This window comes from Stegodyphus dumicola, chromosome 2 (genome assembly GCF_044657685.1).
Source record: "Stegodyphus dumicola isolate Sdum_Otavi_A_Nest chromosome 2, ASM4465768v1".
NCBI lineage: Eukaryota > Metazoa > Arthropoda > Arachnida > Araneae > Eresidae > Stegodyphus > Stegodyphus dumicola.
This window is the reverse complement of record NC_140769.1, coordinates 240,164,822-240,186,327: the sequence shown is the minus strand read 5'-3', so window position 1 is coordinate 240,186,327 and position 21,506 is coordinate 240,164,822. Positions and strand designations below refer to the sequence as shown.

General features: G+C 35.1%; 1 protein-coding gene across 7 annotated transcripts in view; it reads left to right on the top strand.

The window, feature by feature from the left end:
- The window catches only part of LOC118182473 (uncharacterized), a 652,406-nt gene that overhangs the window by 25,418 nt on the left and 605,482 nt on the right, over positions 1–21,506 (top strand). The window contains exon 1 of one of the 7 annotated variants that reach the window (XM_085811938.1): positions 5,774–5,885. The exons of 5 other annotated variants lie outside the window; for them this stretch is intronic. Coding sequence is in view for 1 of the 2 variants with exons in the window: in XM_085811937.1 (XP_085668063.1) it covers positions 10,617–10,674 (58 nt within the window). In the remaining variant the exon portion in view is untranslated. Of the gene's footprint in view, positions 1–5,773; positions 5,886–10,601; positions 10,675–21,506 lie in introns of those variants that run through there. One more of the 7 variants, XM_085811937.1, reaches the window with a different exon arrangement.

The following is a 21,506-nucleotide window of genomic DNA, read 5'->3' as shown; positions in this document are numbered from 1 at the left end:
CGGCCGTGCGGTAAAGACGCTGAACACCGGTAGTTTAGTCCGAGGTTCGAATCCCGCGGACGGGCTGGCTGCACGGGCGTTTTCGTGGTTTTCAACATGTGTAACGCGTATACGAGCCAGTTTCCCTTAAAAAGTCCTCCACAAAGGCATCCCTACCCTTTAAGCAGATAGCCTTCGTGTGCTTTGCCATTATTAAATAATCCAATCCAATTAGCTGCCATGGTTTTCCACAGTGCGAGTAAACATATATGCGTACTTCGATTCTTCATCATTTAATAATAGGGATTACAGTAAGGGGAACTATTAAATTACTGTATGCGGTCTTTCGTGGTTAAGTGGGTTAGTACATCCAGGAATTAGAAGATCCGTGGCTAGAATCTCGGCGATTGCACAATTGATTTTTCACATTTCCCGGCTCCACAAAAGAATTTGATATTGTCTGCAATGATGTTCGAACTCAAAATGAGATGGACGATAACTCGTTACCACTCGGATTCCGTTGACTGAGTCTTGTATCTTTCTTCAGTCGCCCGTTAAGGAGAATATAGGGACATATCGTGCTACTCCATGCCTGCTTTCGTGGTGTAAGGGAATTAGCACTAACAACTAGAAGATCGAGTAACTTAGAATTTCAGAAAAGCATTTATTACATCCCTGCATATTTTACATTACATTTTAACTAGGTGTATTTTATTTAACCTTACGTATTGAGTTACGTCAGTTAGGTACTATACCAAAAATCATTGGGCAATCCTACTTAAGTTGGCTTTTATTTCATTTGTTCTGGAGAAATTTTCGTGGCGAGGTCTTAAGGATAAGGATAGATTCAAAGCAATTATTTCCTTTAGCGATGTTACGGAAAAATACTTTATTCCTGAAGAAATTTTACCGCAGTTTCTCCAGTTGCAGTAAATCCCATAAGTGGATATCTTAAAAATTCTGTCTATAGAAATTTCTGGATCATGGAGTACAATAAAAAAAGAACGCATATGAAAATGACGGCGTTATATCTTAAAATCGGAGAACTGTTATGCGCACAGGTCCCAAAGTTTGACACATTCTGAAAATTTGGCGACTTGCCAATGGTTCCTTCGGAACTCCGAAGGAACTAACTCCTCTTTATTTAATAAACAATCAGTATTCGGTATTCGACGGACTTCGTTTCTGCTATAACGTAAGCTCTGTTTAGAATGCTATCCAACTTCCCACAGGTAATTGTTCCAGTCAATGACTGGTTTGCCAGCCATATTCAGCTACGTCCATTAATACGTATTTTTTTAAATTTTTTTTTATGGTAAGATCAAATAACTTTGAAAATAATCCATTGCTTGTTGTTCTGTAAAAGGCTCAAATTAAAATTTTTTTTTAATAAAATGCAAGAAAAAGTAGAGCAGTACATATACATTTATATTGTTGTTCTTGAAAACTAAACGTGGCGTACCGAGAATCAGTGAGGTTACATCAAACGAAAGCGCAGATGTTATGAGTGTGTTATTACGTTTATCCATAATTGGCGTTAAATCATGCTGCTTGGAGGCAGCTTCACGGTCGACTGGATATTACTTTAAATGTTCTTATTATTGGTTCAGTGGATTATGGCAAAACATACTAGGGCTGTTTGCCTAAGTGGAGGGATGCTTTCGTAAAGGACTTTCTATGAAAACTTTCTTTTCGTATACATGTTACATATCCTTTCTTATTATTATTCTGATGTGAAGAAATCTAAATTTTTCCGAGTTCATCCGATTTCTGTGATTACTTAATTCAATTGTATACAAATTCTGTCATTAAGGACAGCTGTGTTAACAGTAATTTTAAAAGCCCTTAGTCTCCTTCTTCGAAGTTTAAGGAATTTTTTTTTTTTTTTTTTTTTTAAACCCCAGAGGTGTTGTAAGTCTTGAAACGGCATTATGCGGTGAATCATTTAAATGCGATGTTATCACGTTTCAAATTGTTACCGCCAAATATTATTGCCCTGTATTATATTTAAAGGAACTAAATGAAGAATTTGCTTGGTTGTATGTATGTTTCTCGCACTGTAAAAAAACAACGGTACTAGAGTCATCAAGTTTTGAGCAACAAATTCCTCCAACCGAACATGGGTACCTGGAAGCTCGAATTTGAGATTTGTTTTCTTGTCTATTTCATACTTTGTAAAACTTTAACGAATTTTTGATTAAAAGCTTAATAATTTTAAAGCGAGCAGTGATAACAGTGTAGGGAATAAAATATTTTTATTACTCTTTGCAATTTTTCGCATTGTATGTTATATTTGTCTTTCTAAAAGAAATAAAACTGCTCTTATTTATTGAAATATATATATCTTAGTTTGAAAAATGCACTTCTACATCATATGGAGATATAAGCTTGATTCCGCGTGCGATAAGATTGGTAAAGGGAGCTGATTAAGAGGATGAAACCTAATTAAAAATATCCTTCTCCAGTGGAAAAAATTAAGGTCATAGATGCAAACCTAACGACGAAACTTTTCCATAGGTAAAGGAACAGCTCATCAATTGCTTTCTGAATTTGTTCTCAGTTCTTGTATTTAATTTAGTAATAAACATGTGAATTTGGTCGAATATCAGCGCAAATGTCGTAATGTAAAAGTATGATTATTACATTTAGTGTTTTAACTCAGAGTTTCTTAAACTATGTGTCGCGACCTCCATTGGGGTCGCCGGACCTGTAGCAGGGGGTCGCCAAAAATTTTATCATTTTCGATATTTCTTTAGCTTATTACAGTAATTTTACAATTACCAGATATTTTTACACAGTGTATCTGAAAATAGATAAAGATAAGACAATACAGACAAAGAAAAAAAGAAAACGTTTCGACGCATTCTTTTTATAATATAAATGTTCATTTTACTTGCTTCGCACGTGACGCTGTCATTCACATTGTTCTATGTCTTAAAATTAGAAATTAATGACCTAAAACTGCAATGTATATTACAGTACAAATGAAAAAATTGACAGTTTCACTCACGCGTATGTTGGATTCGTGCAGTGCTTCACAAAATTTTCGTAAATATTATGGGGTCCTGTGGTCGCGACTGAAAAAAGTTTAAGAAACCCTGATTTAACTCATTAAAGCGTAATTTCGTAATAACTTTTACATCATGGAGCTCATATAAAAATTAAGAATATTATTTTTACGAATTCAGTAAGACTGACAAGATTTTAAACAGTAATGTAAAAACTTCTTAACTGGAAGTATTCGCCTAGGATCAATACTTACTTGACGTGAAGCTTTTCCCAGCGTCCTCTATTACGTGTGTATGTAAATATGAACACGTAAACGCAGTTTCAAGATGAAATAGTCATTTTATATATTTAATGATTTTCTGAAATTAGGTATATTATTAGAAATAATTAAGTAAAATCATTAAGATACAGTTTGGCAGTTATTCAGGATTTTTTTAATTTTATTTATTTATTTATTTATTTATTTTTTACGAAATGGTGTACATTTGCATTGTGTGAATGTTAAGACGTAAGGTTTTTGCTATATTTTTGTTAAATGATAAAGAATTATTAAGCAACAGTTTATCTTCTTGGGAAGGCATTCCCCCCCCCCCTCCCAGTTAGCTTGGGTTCAATAATATTCAGTGGCATTTCCTTCACGCGAAATACATTAATTTTATATACGTTTGGTCTGTATTTCTTTGGAGCAGAACTAGTGACGCCATCTAGCGGGAGGATATGGAAATATTTGACCATGACTTCGCTGTGTTAACTCGCCAATTTGAAGTCTGAATAACATTGAGTCGTGATTCGATTGATAATTTAAAATTTTGTAAATTCAAACTAAGGTTTATGAAGTGTATGAATAATTCATGTTTAGGGAATGAATTTATTTTTATTTTCATTTTTAATCTAACATTGTTGAATATTTATTTTAAAAATATTTTTTTCTTGTATGTGAGAATTCAGTCTTTTGCATATTTAATCAAATTAATAGAAATATATTGCTTTAATTTTAAATTTTTATTTTTTATTAATCCATTATTTAAAATTATTAACTTTTCTAAATTTATCGTATATTTTTATCTTATATTGTTCAGTATTTTTATTTTGTACTTTAATTTTATCTTGTACGTTTTCAAATATCTGTTCCATCTTAGATGAATGCGTATTTTTCAGCACAGGTTTAAAACTAATTTTTTGGTAACGTGATTGAGTTGTCGATAACGTATGCATTAGTAATCGTTTTTCAAAATATTATATAAGGTTTTTCAGGAAAGGGTTAAAGAAATTTATAACGTGCGTTTATGATATTTTTACTGGAAATCTTCTTTTTAAGGGAAATTATATAATTGCACATATATAAAAATTTTTACGGTATGTTTTAAAATGCAAATAGCATATTTAATTTAACTCGCTTTTTATACAGAGTCGCTGATTTAGAAATTTTGATCCGTAATTTTTCAGCTGCTGTGATTTTTTCATTTGAGCATTTTTTATTCTCTGTGAAAAAATAGTGTCTGTAACAGAAACTTAAATTTCTAAAAATTCACGATGCAGTTTATCATCATCTGCATGTATTATTATTTGCGTTTAATGATTATTCTTGTGGATAGAATTGGATAGGACCCCTCGCTCTGGAATACTGTTGCGTACATATTGGTTCTTTAACAGATTGAATGCACACAGAATTGGTAACTTGATAAAATTAATTTTATTAAAAGAAACACTTCAGATATCTTGAACTTTCCACAAAAATAGTCGTACAAATCTTCACAGTATCACACAGTAATTATACTTCAAACTACCGCAAACGTTAAAGACAACGGAATACAAAGCGCAGCTAAAGAGCGAAGCTATACTCGGAATTCACGCTGAGCTAACAGCTAACAATAACTGAGAGCAGATGTCCTTTCTCCGGCCTTATATAGTTTTGTTCTGCCACCCGAGATATTTCTAATACTTTCTGCTTCTCGGAATTAATGGAGTTATTACTTCCCTAATTATCTAACATACAGTTCATAAGTTAGCTGTTCGTTGTTACAGATGGCGTGCATAATAATGTATTATTAGTTATTGAAAAAAAGGGGTATTAGTTTTCCTTTCTCTAGAGTTAGATGCAAATTTCGTTATGCTGTGTTTGGGTTCGATTATTAATGGTTATTTGCATGTGATTACTTAAAACTTCGCACCTTTTTATAAGCAGAGCTCGTACAGTGAAGTTTCAGTTCGGTTCAGAAATGAACCGTTGTTTAAGTTTTGCAGTTTTCTGTATTTTCGCAAATATATGCAATGCTTAGATCATTTCAGAATAAAATTACTATTTTTATTGGGAAACGGAGTTTAAAAGGTTCTGAAGTGTCAAAAGCGTAAGGATAAAGATAGTGTTGCTTTTGGCATTGGAGCTGCAGTCGATTCGGGCGTATGTAGAGGGCGCATTTGCTGCAGAAAGCCTGTTTTCTTGTTTTAATCTTCTGATGATGAAATGTAACAAGAAAGCATAAGCTTAATAAATTGAAATCGTAATCGCTGTTCATGTGTTTTGTGCAGAAAGAATGCAAGTAATTGCTATATTTTGGGTTTAAATAATCTCTTATCTGTGGATTATATCTCATATAGATTAGAATTTGGAATGCAATGCAAGGACCCTGTTTACTGTGAATCATTATTGCATCAGCTAAATCAAAGGCTTTCATGGTTTATTTATTTATTTTTTGATGCGAAGGGTTGTTTTTATCAGTGGCTGTGCAGATGAAACATTCAGATACTTACTTATTCTTCATGCGTAGTCAGGAAACTGGGTATCGGTAATTTTATCGACAGTTAAAGCCTGTTTCAATAAGACCAATACTCGAAACTAGACCACAGGCAGCGGGATATAAGTAGTGTTATTTCCAGGTGCCGTCTTGTTGAAACAGGTGAGATTTCTTATGACTAGAGTATGTTTCATATGAAAAGGCTTAGCATTTGAAAATACAGAAATATTATAATGATCATTTGAATACTATTCTGTTAGATGAAGTCTGTTTGTTTCGATTATAGATGAAACATTCCTAAGAGATGTGGAGAAAGAAAGCAGAAAGGTTAAGGGAATACTGAAATAGTGTTTTTTTCCCCCTTTCTTTTTCGTTTTTTAAATTTTTTGTTTTTTGTGTGTGTGTCAGAGAGAGAGAGAGACGAGTCATATTCTATACTTTCTACAGTCAAGCAGTCTTAAGGAATAAAAGGAAGGTTATTTATCCATGCCTGTATCTTCATCAATTCTAAATAATCCCAATTCATCACTTGCATTTTCGATACAGAATCAGTAGTTTTTACGTGAAATATCACTGCATAAGACAGAACAAGACTTTAATAATTTTTTTTTTATTATTAAGTTTCAAATTTTTATTAATTTCGTGTTTTCAGATAGGTGATTTGCTGCAATTCTATTTTAAAATGACTGCCAGAACCACTGTGTGTTTGAAATGCCCCTGCCACGTGCTTGGTGAGCAACGTCCTAAAATAAGTGACATTGTTCACTTTGAGGCATTCTGCTTGTCACTTTGGGGGTTTTAATTTTACAGTATTTCCTCGTTTCTGTCTTTCAGTGTCTACTTTTCCATTCTTTTAAACTGATTTTATATTTCATAAGTATGCATTTATAATTTCACTCTAAATTTAATTAAAAATAAGCTTCGTTATATTTGAAATTAACAACACTTAGCGCGTTTTAAATTTGCAGTTTATTACTCAGAGGTGGGAGTATTTTAAAAGTCATCCTTGAAAGACTTTAACTAACTCCCTGAAAATGATCCTGCTTCGTCTGTTAATTTAAATTTAAATAACCCATATCTCGTAGAGGGTTGCTATTAGTTTGCTTAAGCGCTTGCCCTTCAAGGTGACATTGAAGGCAAGGATGATGGTGACGGGCGATGAGTGTACGTGTACATATCCATCTGTAATTTTTTTCGCTCTGTCTACGAGTTTACAAGTCATTTGGGATTCCGGTAGCGAGTGAAGCACTTTGCGAACTATCATATCAGCATTTTCCTCGACTTCTCGTCGTTCCAGGGTATCGTATCGTTAGAGAAACCCTTCCGACTGTAAATGCTAATGCGTTAGATCAGCGACCACCCAGTGAGAAATGAGCCGAGGGGGGGGGGTTGTCTGTCGTAATTTGTGACACTGTGTTCCGTTGTTTGCTTCGAATTGGAAAGTTGGAAAGCATCCAGATATCGTCCCTATATCAATCATAATTAGCTGGCTATCAGTTTTCGTAAGTATTTATGTCATTCGGTAATGTAATAGATTACTCACACACATATATATTCTGTTTTGAATATAGTACGGCGTAGCAATTTGAACGAAGTGCACCCGTATTGTATATGATGAAAGCAAATCGATTGGAAATCGCCGACTGCTAGCGAGATAGTACCGTTTCGTCAGCTCACATTACAAGTCGCATTTTAAATAAATATTTCTAAATCAAACTTTTTTCCCGCTTTTCAACGAGATCATGTTTTAAATTAAGGAACTCGGCCTCTGCCAGTATTTGAAATTTTCTGAATGGTTTAAAAGAAAGACAGACTGGATACTTTATGTTGACTTCGTTGCATCTAAAAACTTCGCAGTTGAGGCAGTTGTAATTCCATTTTTATTTTCCAGTTGACGTTTGAGGCCACAATCACTTGGCACTCTAGTCGTACCTTTTTACAGAACATTTACATTTTTGATATTATTGCAACAGCAAGCAAGACAGCGAAGTTACATCCTAGCAGGGTAGAGAACGAAGCTGAAGTGCGTAGTTATGCATATTTTTTATCTTAAATATATATTCACTTACTATGCGTGTAATGTTTACTACGCGCACACTTTCTCTGTCCGAGTGTAGCAGCAGATACAGAACGTTTTATATTGAATGATTGAGAAGGCATTTCTAATTTGCTCATCGACGCATTGTTTTTTAATACGTAATATAACGTTCAGGAAATGTTTTGACATCTACAGTAATAGTACACAATCTAAAACAAATCGCTGGTGTTAAGAATCGTGAAGTTTGTGTATATTTATCACCCACGCTATCTTGTACGGAAACTCTTCCTTCCTTCAAATGCATTATTCGCCGGCGAATCACCGAACCCAGCGACGGTTTTACCGTACCTGTATCCAGTGAACCTGACATCATATACCTTTGAGGGAGGAGAAAGACGCTCTCTGAGTCAGCCTTCATTAATTAGAACATCGACCAAGGCGGATAGTGTATTAGAACATTAAACCTTACAAAGCGCACTGATGACCTATGCATATTAGAGCGGACGAAATTAGAGAAGCTTGACAAGTAGTAAAATAATGACTATACTTTTATTTCATGTAGCACATAGAAGTGTTTAATATTTTTGGTACAAATTATATAAAATATTAAAAAAAACATAATCATTATTTTACTATTATGTGAAACTATTTGCATTCTCTATGGGTATTTAAATTTAAGAATCTACCCATCTTTTGCGGGAAAATGTAGGATAGCGATTTTACGCTGTCGTTAAAAAAGTGATACTTTCATCATTTGTAACATGTCGTACATTTTGCAGATAATATTTTAATCAACTGAATTGTCTCTGTTAAAAATATACTCATTGATAGCTAATAATTTATCTGTCGACAGTTATACGTAGTTTTCTCAAACAAGCACTGAACCATGACCTCAATCTCCAGTCAAGTAATTAATCTTGTGTAAAAGATCTGCCTGTTTTTATAACCGAAAAAGAATGGAGGTTACAAAAAAGTAAATCCCACATCGGTAAAATTCCCTTTTTTTTTGAGCCAGTTAGGCTTTGTGATGCTATTGTCACATCTTTTCTTCTCATCGAAGAATTAAAGAAGGAATTTTTTTTTATTTGTTTGTTGGGATACCCTATGTGTGTTTAAAGATAAATTTGATAATTAGTTTGCGTATGTAAGAGCAAACCGAAAGCGCATTTCCAGATATTCGTTAGATATAGAATCTATACTATTAAAATCTGTGCGCGTCTGTATGTTTGTTTGTGGCATTATCTCCCCCGGAACGGCGGTTTCGAGAGAATTCGTGGGAAGCCATTTCGACACTTATTATCTTCGTACGCCTTTAATCGGTCGCGATATTAATTAAAAACTCCGAAAACGCTAATTTTCGCACTCATTTTCCCCGGGTGGCAACAGTCTCGGGCGCTGGAAATAAAAATCTACTTATTTCGAAAAGTGTTGCCACTGCTCGCTTTCAAATCGTAGAGTTTTTTAATGAAAAATTTGTAACTTTAACAAAATATGAAATAAAAAAAATCTGAAAGGTTTCAAATTTTAAATTACGTCCAAAGGGGCGCTTTTTTTTTTAACGTTTTGTGTGTTACCTTTATTTATTAAATATCATGTCCTTTGCACTTAAACCATACAATTCAGTTCAATAGCAATACGCAAAATAAATTTTGAAATGATATCTTTAGAATTTCCGATACGCAGTCTCGCGCGCTGGAGATAAAAAGGTCCCCCCCCCGTAGAGTGTTGCCATCGCTCGCTTTGAAATCGTTGAGTTTGTTACTCAAAAATTCGTTAAAGTTTTACAAAGTGTGAAATTTGACAATAAAACAAATTCCGAATTTAAAATTTGGTCTTCCACATGACCATATTCGCAGTAGGATTACGTCATTCAAAAGTGGGTGGCTCTAGGTACCGTTGTTTTATCACAATGCGAGAAACATACATACCTTTATGCATGCAGATTCTTCGTTATTTAATTTCTTCAAATATAATGCACAGGATTAGTGGCAACATTTTGAAAAGTCATACGCCGTTTATAGTGATTCGACGCAAAATCGCAAAACGAAAACAATCCTTTGGATACAAAAGTCCCTTTGGACTAAAAATAGCATTGCCAAACATGGAATATATTGCTATTAAATAAGTTCATATTCTGTCTTCGAAGAAAGCACGCGATTGCGTGGGACGGCGTTGTAAGTCGAACGTTTTTCGTTAATGTCAGCATTTTAAATAAGTAATTGCTGTTGGCAACTTTTTTGGTTCGGGTTAGGATAATTGACACGTTATTGCCACTTTAATTTTTTTTTATTGATATTAAGAAAAAGTTGTTATATTACATTAAATTTAAATCATGACGTCATGCGTTTTAACCTGAAGTGTCAGAAGTTTTTGTTTCCTGATTTACTAATTAGATGTTGCTTGGAAAGAATGAACTCCTTTCATTTATACTGAAATGTTTTTATGCATTTTCTTTTTAGGTGTACATAGAACATACATGTTTTGCTTTGGCCGCAGCCCCTTCCAGATAGAGGAATCTTAGATATATTCTGCAATCTTAAATATAAGATCATAAGCTTTATGAGTAAGAACTCACGTGTGGAAAGCAATATTACGTTGAATTCGTTTTCTGTCGTTAGTATTATATGTAAATGTTTAATCAAAACCATACGAAATGGCCCTAGTTTTAAGAATTCGCTCATCATCTTCATCTAGTGATTATTGTTTTTCAAATCTTCTTGCGACATTTGTCCGTGATTCAGCGTAACACGTGTCTTTGCTTTCTGTGCGAAGCCAAGAATGTTTCTGTGTAGTAATTCGGATTCCATTTTCAAGCGCTGTTGACGGTAGTATGGTAGTATTTGGCTACCGCCCAAATGGAACAAAGGTTCTCGTACGGATTTTCCTCTCTTTCGTCTAGGCAAAAGCAACGTGGTGAGTTGTGAATAAATATTTTCTGATGATTTTTTGAGGAGTTTTGAAATATCAGTTTTTTTACTCACATCGTATTTTAATGGTTAGTATTTTCATTTTTCCCCTGTGATTTACGTACTTGTATATTTTACATATGATATGCATGACGTATTAACGTAACCTAATAATGTGCCAGGTTTTCGATGTACGGACGTGCTAAAGATGAATTCTAGTGAGAAAAATTATCCTTTAAATGTACTTCACGGAATGTTATCTTTCTTCCGTTGCGAAATTTAATAGCAAAAGGTTGATTGAGTTTGTAATATCATTTTTCGTTAACTTATCCTTATACATCTTTCTTTTTACTTTTATTAACATATTATTCTGAAGATTTACAACGTAGTAAAATGCACATTAATGTAATAATATAACAAAAGTTTCTTAACACTTAACAATTTTATGCGCTTTTCGAAGAAGTAATTGTAATGAATATGTTTCGAGTATTATTCATCAAGCGGTCGATATTCTAGAAAACCATTTTTTGATAGCAATTCTACAAATAAGAAGAGGAATTAACTGCTGATTAACTTGACAATAATTACATGCATATATAACATTTTTTTTTTTTTTTTTTTCAGCTAAATGTGTGTTGTGTAAAATATTTGCTGATTATGTTTTATAGTTTTATAGTATCTACTAGTTAATACCTGTAAATTTAGTCTTCAAACATATATTAGGTTACAAATAGCATTAGCCAATAATTTACAAATTACATTAGCTTGTAAACATACTAGAGAGAAACGTTTTTAATGGAAATTGTATGGAACATGATACAAAATCTATCAAAGTAACATGTTATATATTTTGCAGGAGATCTTTTATTATGTGCAGTGCGTCTGCAAAGTTTCAATACTGATTTTTATGCGAAGTAAAGGAATTATTTGAATCATGAAAAATTTCGGCGAAACAGATTTCAACGAAAATATCCATTTTGACCGCTCTTGAATCCATTTAGATTTTTTTTTCGTGACGTCTCTACGTATGGACAGAATAAAGGACCATTGTGTTTTCCTAAAGCGGATTGTAAAATGGATTCAGAAGGAATTTTTCTCGTGACTTCTGTATGTATTATTTGTCTTGTATTACGTACGTACGCACGTATGTACGTATTATGTATCTGCTTGCAGTAGCTGTAGGATTATCAACAATTTAAAAGTTTAAGTGGCACTAGGCCTAACGAGGCCGCCATTTGTTAGTATCTGAAACTCAGTAGAATAGTGAATTAAGTTAGTTTGTGCAACAACTTTGATTGAAAGTTAAATTTCAGCTTTGTGCATCGGAAATTTTGGCTTCTTGCCCGTTTACCGAATTGCTTGTTTTGGCGTAGACACTAACTGCAAAAACTGTTTTTTTTTTTTTTTTTTTTTTTTAAACAGTTTTTAACTGTATTTGGTGTGTTAGGTTTTTCTGTATTTTAGAATTTTTAATGAAGTTTTGCCTCTTATGTATTTTTGCCTTGCCGCGAAGTGAGAACTGAAATGATTGAATGAGAAATGTGTTTCTAATGAAATTCGAGTAAATAAGCTTAAATGAAGGGCAACACAAAACTGTGTATAATTTAAAAGACTGTAGATAAGGCCCACAGACTGCGAATTTGATATATCTGTTATACAGAGCCGCCATCAAAACTTATGAAGGAACCAGAACTGCAAAACTGGATCTTGCTTTTAATATACATAAACGTATGTTTAAAATAATGGCGTTAAAAAAATTAAATGCTTGTGAATATTTGAAAATTTGTGAAAACGAAGGTCATAGAGTTACGGATCAAAGTTTTACGAAACAAACTTCCATATTTTATATGTCCTAGGTTTCCTGGCAAATCAAAATCAAGGAAAAGCTGTAGATTTAAACCCTAATTCGCAGTTTCTTTCGATTGTATCGCCCACCAGCGGCCGAGCGGTAAAGTCGCTGAACACTGGTAGTTCGGTCCGAGGTTCGAATCCCGCGAACGGGCTGGCTGCATGGGCGTTTTCGTGGTTTTCCCCATGTGTAACGTGTATGCGAGCCAGTTTCCCTTAGAAAGTCCTCCACGAAGGCATTCCTCCCCTTAGGCAGATAGCCCTCGAGGCTTTGCCATAATCACACACGCACTTTTGACTGTATTACTGTATTTTCTCGCTGTGATATATTCGAATGTGAACGAAATGTGAAACATCAGTTTGTAAAACTGAACAATGGATTTGAAAGAAAAATTATTTTAGTTGTCAATGAATTGAATGTTTCTGTCTCGAGTGTATTTTTTGATAGCGCTATGACCTCTATTATTTCAGATCATTTGTTCATTTTTAGTAAATCAGAATTTTTAGATATATATCATTTTCGGTGAATCAGCTTTTGCCGTATCTTTAATATCGTAGTTGCTTTTCCTGATGGGATGATTTGATTGTTATTGAGTTGTAAAGTTTACCGAAAAATTGTATTAACTGTAAGAAATGCAAGCCAGGATACCGGTGCTGAATCAAAGGTTTTCGAGAATATTTACCGCTTTTTTAATTCATATTTCGTTTTGAATGTATTATTACGTTAAGGAATATAATCTGCGCACTGTACAATTGCAATGTAACTCTCATTTTGGATTCTGTAATAAAATCTTGGTATATTTTGTGGGTTAATCAGTACAGATTTTGAACCTGATGTGTGTGAAAGTTACTATTTGTAACGACAATGATTATATGTGGTACTTAGAAGAAGCATCATATAATTAACTGACCCGTAACCCAATTTGCCTTTTTTCGGCTTTTATTAGAGAGGTAATATTTTTTTTTCTTGAAACTATCAAGTGGCTTGAAAACAAACGTAATGCTGTTGCCGCACTTTTTTTCGGTGAAAATAAAATGTGGCAACTGCTTGAATATTGTGTTTTTTTCTTAGCATTATACAACCTTTACACAGTCAGTAGTGTTGTTTAAATAATTTGAAATCCTATTCCTAGATATCACATGGGGTTTAATAACAAGAAATGAGAAAATATTCAATGCCTTTCTGTTGTCCATTTCATCTTCCTTAACATAGTTTCGAATTTTTGCAAGATGTTGTTTGTTGAAATGATGTAAGGAAGATATTTTTAATGTATTTATGTTTGCGAATCTCTTGTATTGAATACTGGTTGATTCTTAGTCAAATTCATTTTTTAGTCAGTGCTGATCTATATTGTCACATATTCTCTTCGAATATCTTCTGCATAATGATTCAGATTTTTAGAAAATTATTCCTCCCTCTAGAATATGGAGTATTTGCTTTCAAAATTTTAGGAGTAAATCCATGAAATTTGATATCTGGCGAAACCAGTTTTAACTATGTTTAGTTTTAACTAACTAACAATACAGTTCTGGAGCTACGCTTCTCTTAGTACTTTCGCTCCACCAATGACCTACCTACTGGTTAAGACCGTCGTGAGTTTGACTACGTGTTTCTGATCAAAGACTATTGGTATAGTGAAAGATTACTGTCTTGTGTTCTTAATCAGTATCTTCCTTATCATTGCATCATTCATATGAATGATGAAAAACAATGTTATTTTGATCTTCGTAAGTTGCGCACGCATGCGAAAGATGCAGCAGAATTTTATCAGTTTTAATCCGAAACACTGCGTCTGATTTTTTTTATTTTCATCTTCGTAACAATGGTTAAGTGCTTAGTTTCTATCAGGCTATCAAAAGTTAACAGTTTCAAATCTTTGATTTTCTCTGAAAGGGACTCGAAACATTAAAGTAAAAAATGGGAAAATTACTTTATAGTATGATCGCATTATCTCCGTATTTAGCTCGGAAAAAGAGCAGTTAATAAATACTTCATTAAGTCATTCTTGATGACTAATAATTTTTTCAAAAACGCTGAATACAAGAAATATTCCCGCTTTATATTGATGATTTATCGAATACAAAAACTGAATATTTGCACACTTTTTTATTATATTGTTGCGTAATTCTTTTCTGACACCAGTTGTTACTTCCTTCACGTACGTACGGGGTTTGTGTGGATTTGGAGTGCATAACAATGACACTTGAAGTATCGAAACACACTTTATTTAGCAATATTAATCAGGACAGCTCCAAAACACTTTTACAGTCGTCGAAGACACGCTGACACGATCAGCGACACAGTCTTCAAGCTACCAGGCTATCACGGTGGAGACAGCTCCACGGCGAAGCACTAGAGTACAGCTCTCGACGTTCTAGACTCTCCACGCCTACAACTCGCGATGCACTCGACGACACACAGAGCACAGCTCCCGACTCTTCGGTTCAGTCGTTCCCGGAGCCCAATAAGCTCTCTCGACGATGCATTAACCACGATACATTACGAGACTCTTTCGATTCACTAGACGACCATTCGGCACTCGCTGCCCGGCTGTCAACTCGATCGACTCCGCAGGGATTGACTCGCTAACCAATTCGATACTAACTATCTAGCACTCTAGACGAGGCGCACACCCTGACTGCGGCCAGCAGGGTTTATATAGCTTTCCGCTTGTGTTCGAGAACATTCTGGGCTAAATCGGTAAGAATTCGTTCCAGAAGGTTCTCCAACCGTCCATGGTATATCGCCAATTTTGTCGCCAAATGTGGCAAACCTGCTTTTTTATTTTATGGCAACCCTAAAACTGCTTTCCGGGGAAAGCCATCTTTACCTCGCCTGTACATTTCGTAACAATATCCTAAAAGGCAAATAGCCCTCACATGCTTTGCTGTAATCAGTGACAGTAATTTACGTAGAAAGAAAGAAATTAACGTACATTCACATATTTAATGATATGCGTCAAAAACATTTTTGTGTATTTCTGTTAAACTGTATAGGTAAAAGGTAAAAACTGATTAAAAAAATGCAAAATATAGTAGTCATAAAAGTAAGTTGCACAAATATGGATACTCATCCCTGGAAAATCATGTTAAATGCAATTTTACAAAAGTATTTGAAGCTAAGAAAACCGAAATAGTCAGTTGATTGTTTTTTACTTTCATTTATTTATTTATTATTTTGCAAAATTTAATTAAAGTAATTGCATGATTCCAGCGAAATCTCAAACCACTTCGAAGGCTTTTTAATTTGCATTTATCTTTTCTCTTCATCTGACGTCTCAGTCTCCCCATTTTTGGCTTTGTTAAGCCAGAAAATTTTTTTGGTATTAGTTTAACTTTTTTATTGCCAGACATTTATTTCCGGACCGTTTTTAAGCAACATACGCGTAGTATCCGAAACAGCGTTGTAACTCAGGAATACCGCTCACACATCTATTTGCTCAGTTGCAACGCAACTCGATCTTGTTGGTCTCGTTGATTGTGGACTCGTTACGGAGTTTATTATCATCAGTGAAACAACTTTCTTTCCAGCTGTAATCGATTTTGTTATTAAACTATTGGCAACTTCAATTTGTATTCAAATACAGTATGAAAATTGGAGGCAAATAAAATTAATTATATGCCTTGAACGACATTGTAATATAAAATACGAATATTTGTTGCATTTTAAATAGTTATCTGTGACTAGGGTGACTAAAGTTTTTGTTTCACCCTAAATATTGCCAAGACGCCGATACATTGACTCCTTACATGGCAGATAGGGGTAACCGTCCCAAAACTCTCAACATGGCCGCATCCCGCTCTGACCGCGTTTCCCCCCTCTTTTCCACCCACCTTCCGCTGGAAAACGCACTTCAAGTCTTCATCATTGATCCACATTACCGTGGCAACAATTGATTTTTCCTCCGTCGGTCTGTATGTGTGTATGTGTGTATGTGTGTGCTTGCGCTGGTTAGAAACTGTGCCTCCTTTCCTGGGCTATTTTAAAATCCCTCCTTTTTCCTCCCATCACCCAACTTTTATATTTATATACATATGCATACATATATAAACTTTTTTTTAAATATATACATCCATTCTGTTCACCGCCTCTCACCCTCCTCAGTAAAAGGGGAAGGGGAATCCGAGGATATTATGTATTGCACCACGAAAGATGTATGGCTCTATAAATAGAACAGCGTATACACGAAGCGTGATTTATGTGGCATAGAAAGTGGTTATAGATGAATAATACCGGCTTCTTAAAAAGCGCCTGTTTCCCTCTTTCGCTCCCCCCTGCGTCCTATTTTGTTCGCATTTCTTCGTGTTATATAAATGTTATGTAGAATTCGGCTTCGCTTTTGACTATGTCATGCCCGCCTCCTTCCCCATCATGTTTCGGCTGACCGTGTACTCGATTTGTGTGTTAATAAAAAATGTAGGTCGTATGTTTAGCTACGCGTGTATTTTTGATGTTCTGTTGCAACTGCAGCGTAGATCTTTTCTAGCTTTTTCTCCTAGCATCCGCTTTTTAAAGTGAAAGAAATATTTTGTTTTCTGTGTGTACTAGAGTGAATATCAGAGAATTGTCACGAAATAAAGGATTAAAACATCTGTTTCGAAAGGTGTCCTCCTGTTTGCTGTCGTGCTAAGTGCGCTGGGCAAAGACACGTTCTAAGGAGTACTAACAGAAAGGTGAACTATCGGGATCCTTATGAAGAAAAGAGAAACGATGGAGTTAAGAAAGGGGGGGGGAGGACAACTTTCAGCAAAAGCTGTTCAATAATTTGACGAAAAACTTTGAGTTAGCTTATAAAGTATGTTTTTGCTTTCAGATTTAATGCATAGAAAATGTATGCAGTTGCCTGTAAATGGTGCCCTGATCTGTATAGAACTCCATAGTCCCTTGCTTTCTGCCTGCTGACTGTCTATCCTCTGTACGGCGACTTGATGTCACGAAATAATTGAATGTTCCAGCTTTATATTGCCTTCCTATTCGCTTCTCCTAAACACATCGTGTCAGAAAGATTGTTTCCATCTTTTAATGTTACTGCCGTAGTCGGGCTGCTTTATTATGGGCCGCCTGTATAACCTAATTTTGCTTTTCTTGTTAAAATCTCAGTCAGTCTATGGGGTCTTTCACCTTCCTTACTGCGTGTCTTCGTGATGCAATTGGTAGAACGTCCGGCTATGAATTGGAAGAATTCGGGCAAGGCATCGCGGATTTTTAGTGTTTTTTTGCTTCGAAAGGCTGTTAAATGACTCTATAAGTGGATACCGACTAAAATTCTGTCGATAATTCGTCACTACCTGGATATGGCCACTGGGTTTCTCTCTCCCTAGTCTCTGTTTAAATGGGAGAGAATATAACGAGTTTTCGTCGTCTCCATTGCATGTTATCGTGGTGTAACCAGTTGCACATCCTGTTGTCAAACGGAAAATTTGGAGTTCGATTCTCTGCGACGGCATAGTTTCTTTTTCACGTTTCTCATTTCAAAAAGCCCTCTAAACTCAGAAACATAATTTTTTTTCGGCAGCGCTCGAATCTAAGACCGTATGCTTAACTCTAGGAAAGTAAAATATTGAATCCGATAATACTGGGAAAATGAACAGGTAGGAGAACTTACCTGCGGGATATACTAAAAGAGGCATCAGTTATTCAGTCAGCGAAGATTACTGGTAGTCTCTCCATTTGCTTTTTATCTACATGGAGGAGAAAGTAGCATTGTAGATGTAGCAAAAGATTTACAAAAGGAGGATGCGGCTAGATTGCTGGAGGACAGTGTTCACAAGCGTAGAAGGGAAGAAAGAAAGGATGTCGACAGAGGTGTTAATATGACTTTTAGTAAAAAACATTGTTAAATCGCAGAAGATGTTAAATTTCCTTCCATTCGTCACAGTGTACAACGTCGACGCATGGATTCTTGCACCCGCTGAAAATGGGCAGGTGTGTTACGGACACGTGCCGCCGCTTCCAAGATTCTGGCTACGAGATCCATGTTCAGTGTTCATGTCGCCTCGTACACCATGGACTTCATGTATCCCCACGGGTAGAAATCCAAGGGAGTCATGTTAGGGGATCGTGGTGGCCATGCGACTGGTCTACCTTTGCCATTCCAGTGATTAGGACATGTCCTTTCGAGGTTTTTCCCTTAGAGTGCTGCTAAAATGAGCATCATGCTGAAACCAGATGTGTCGACATGTAGCTGTTGGAACGTCAACCAATCAGATCCGGCAACACTCTTTTCGCAAAATGTCACACAAAATGTCCATCTAGAATTGAGACAGTAAACCGATTCACCTTTCTCTTGCAACGTCCTCACCTGAAATGATCACTCTTCCTATAAGCCTGCGAACATTGCCCTCTAGCGGTCACCTATCGCATTTTCGGGCACAAGTTCCTCTGTAAATCTTGTTTGTCATGGTATGACAGACTAGCATGTTAAGTTTGGCAACGACCTTTTGAGACACTCTGTTTTTTAATTTATCGTCAACGAACCCTCGCAAATAACCGAGTGTTGCCGTTTTACAGAACATGAGGTCTTGAATAATTTCTTTTAAATTGAATCAGTCCCTTGGGCCTTTACCACGCATATAACTATTACTTTTTCACACTATGAAAAAAAAAAAACATTATATTTATTATTAGAGTTTCACATTTTGTACGGTACAGAAATTCATTCGAAGCATAGCCGTTTTCATATAATCTTCCATCTGTAAAAGTGATGTAAATTCTATTAAATGCCAGAATTGTTGTATTTGTGAAAGTAGTTATGGAAATACTTTCATTGGTAGGGAGCAATTTAATTGGTCAACAAATTATTATTTGAAATGGCTGCAACATTAAAGTAGTAGTCTTAAATTTCCTCAATAGAAAATGCTGTTCTCTTTGGAATAAGCTAAATTTAATTTAATCTCTCTCCAATTTTTTTTTCGTTTTTTTTTTATTAGCATTGCTTGATACGATCTATGTGTTATGCTCCGGAGTCATGATCTGATGAACGAGACACTTTATTAACTTCGCACTGGGTTCTAGCTGAGTCAAGCTTCTCTTCATGTTTTATTTTAATTTGTTTACTTTTATCTAATAATGTACCAGACTTTACGCTGTGGGAGGTTGTATCACCTGTCACTTCACGTCTTAAATATCGAAATAAAATAAATTTGCTGCTTGGAAGATAAAAGGAAATGAACCGGAAAATAAGAAACATTCATTTTAGCCAAGTTACTTTTGTTTTACGAAAATCCGAGGGCTCGTTTCATTAATGGAATAAGAAGAGAAGAGTTAATTTTGTGGTTGGTAGGATGACTTGATTATTTCTGTTTGTTGTGTAATGCAAGGTGCGTAAAATATTTTCTCTCAAAAAAATATTTTTGTAGTTATTAGATGAGCTAATAGCCAAACTATTAAGTCATTACTTGGTTATTTTGTACTGTAGCTCCTGATGAAAGCAGTAAATAGACTGTGTCGATTTTTTATTATGTTCTTCGTATATAGTGTAATAAGGATTTGCGCACTTATGAAATTCTTCACGTAAGACACTTCCCAAAGTAAACATGTTGTGGCTTGCGTTATTGTTTGATTTAAATTTCTGAGTTTAACATACCTTGCGCATCTCAGAGTGCAGTTTGTATTTTCAAGTATGTATTCTTTTCTTAGGAGAAAATTACTAGAATTATAAAAACAATTTTAATGTTGTAAGGTTTTAATTAGTCCTTATTTTTTGTTATTAAGAAGCATTTATCTAACTTTGAAACATTTCCCCCTGTCTGTTTTGTTTCAGTACTTTGGAACCTTGACACAACAATAGGAAGTGAAATTTTTTCAAATATATAGTTATGTAAATGGCATGGATTATAATTTTGTAGTTTCGGTCATAAAGATCTCAGTTTGCGCATGAAAATTTTTTTGAAGAAACCCCAAGATAATTTGGGTGGTAGAATGAAACTTTTGCTGCTGTGTACGAACGGAATTGAGTGCACCATATTTTAGGCTGGCACAGCTGTGGTTTAATTTTGATTTGGTATCTTTCTAGGTAGTTTTTGCTTATAGCCGAGATATTTCTATTTATCCCTTTCTCACCAGGAAGGTTAATTTTTTATGAAGTATTAGTTCTGCGGAGTATTTTCTTCTGTGAGTTATTCATGGAATGGGAAGGAGATTGAGGCATTTTTATTTGTTGTGTTGTTAGAGCGTATCGGGGAAGGACGGGTCTGAGGATCTCCCACCCCTCTTCCCATGCCCATGAGCCTCGAGAGGACTTTCGGCTCCTGCATATTTAAGAGTTCTCCACTACCTCACAGACACTATACGTTTACAAACATCCATGCCTTCTCCGGGATTTGAATCCGGGTCCTTCGATACGGCTGTCAGTGTCGCTAACCGCTATTCCGGTTGGGCGGCGCCTTTTTATTTCATACTTGCAGTTATTTAATGGAAAAGATGGAAAACAGATGGAAAACCATGATTCGTACAGAAGGAAATCCAAACTTTTAGGTTACATCAGAAAAGAATGATTAGAAATCGAGAACTTTAGGAGTCTTACATTTCTCGTGTTGAATGTATTATCGTACCATATCATATTCTGAAAGAGTCTACCGTTTTTCATGTTCTTGGTTCTCATTGAGTTGAACGAAAAATGTTGCATCATTCGTATATCTGAGCTCATTAGTAATGATCTTTTCTATATCTTTTAATGTTTATGATTTGCTACCCAAAACTGTTGTTTAAGATCATCTCATAAAGAAGTTTGGGCGGCTTAGGTAGCGCTATCATGGTAGCTTAGCATTTTAAGAAAATGGCTTCTCGACATGGTCGCTTGAGATATACGAAAATCACTTCTACTGGCTACAGATATTCCTGTGAAAATCTTTATACCAAGTTATCAAGAGCACGCAATGTCTCCAATATTCATTCTATGTCAGAAACTTAGGGTTAAGTTCCATATGAATAAGATAGCAGAATCGAGTTAACTCATCTCAGAAGCACCTTTTTGTTTCACAGACATCAGT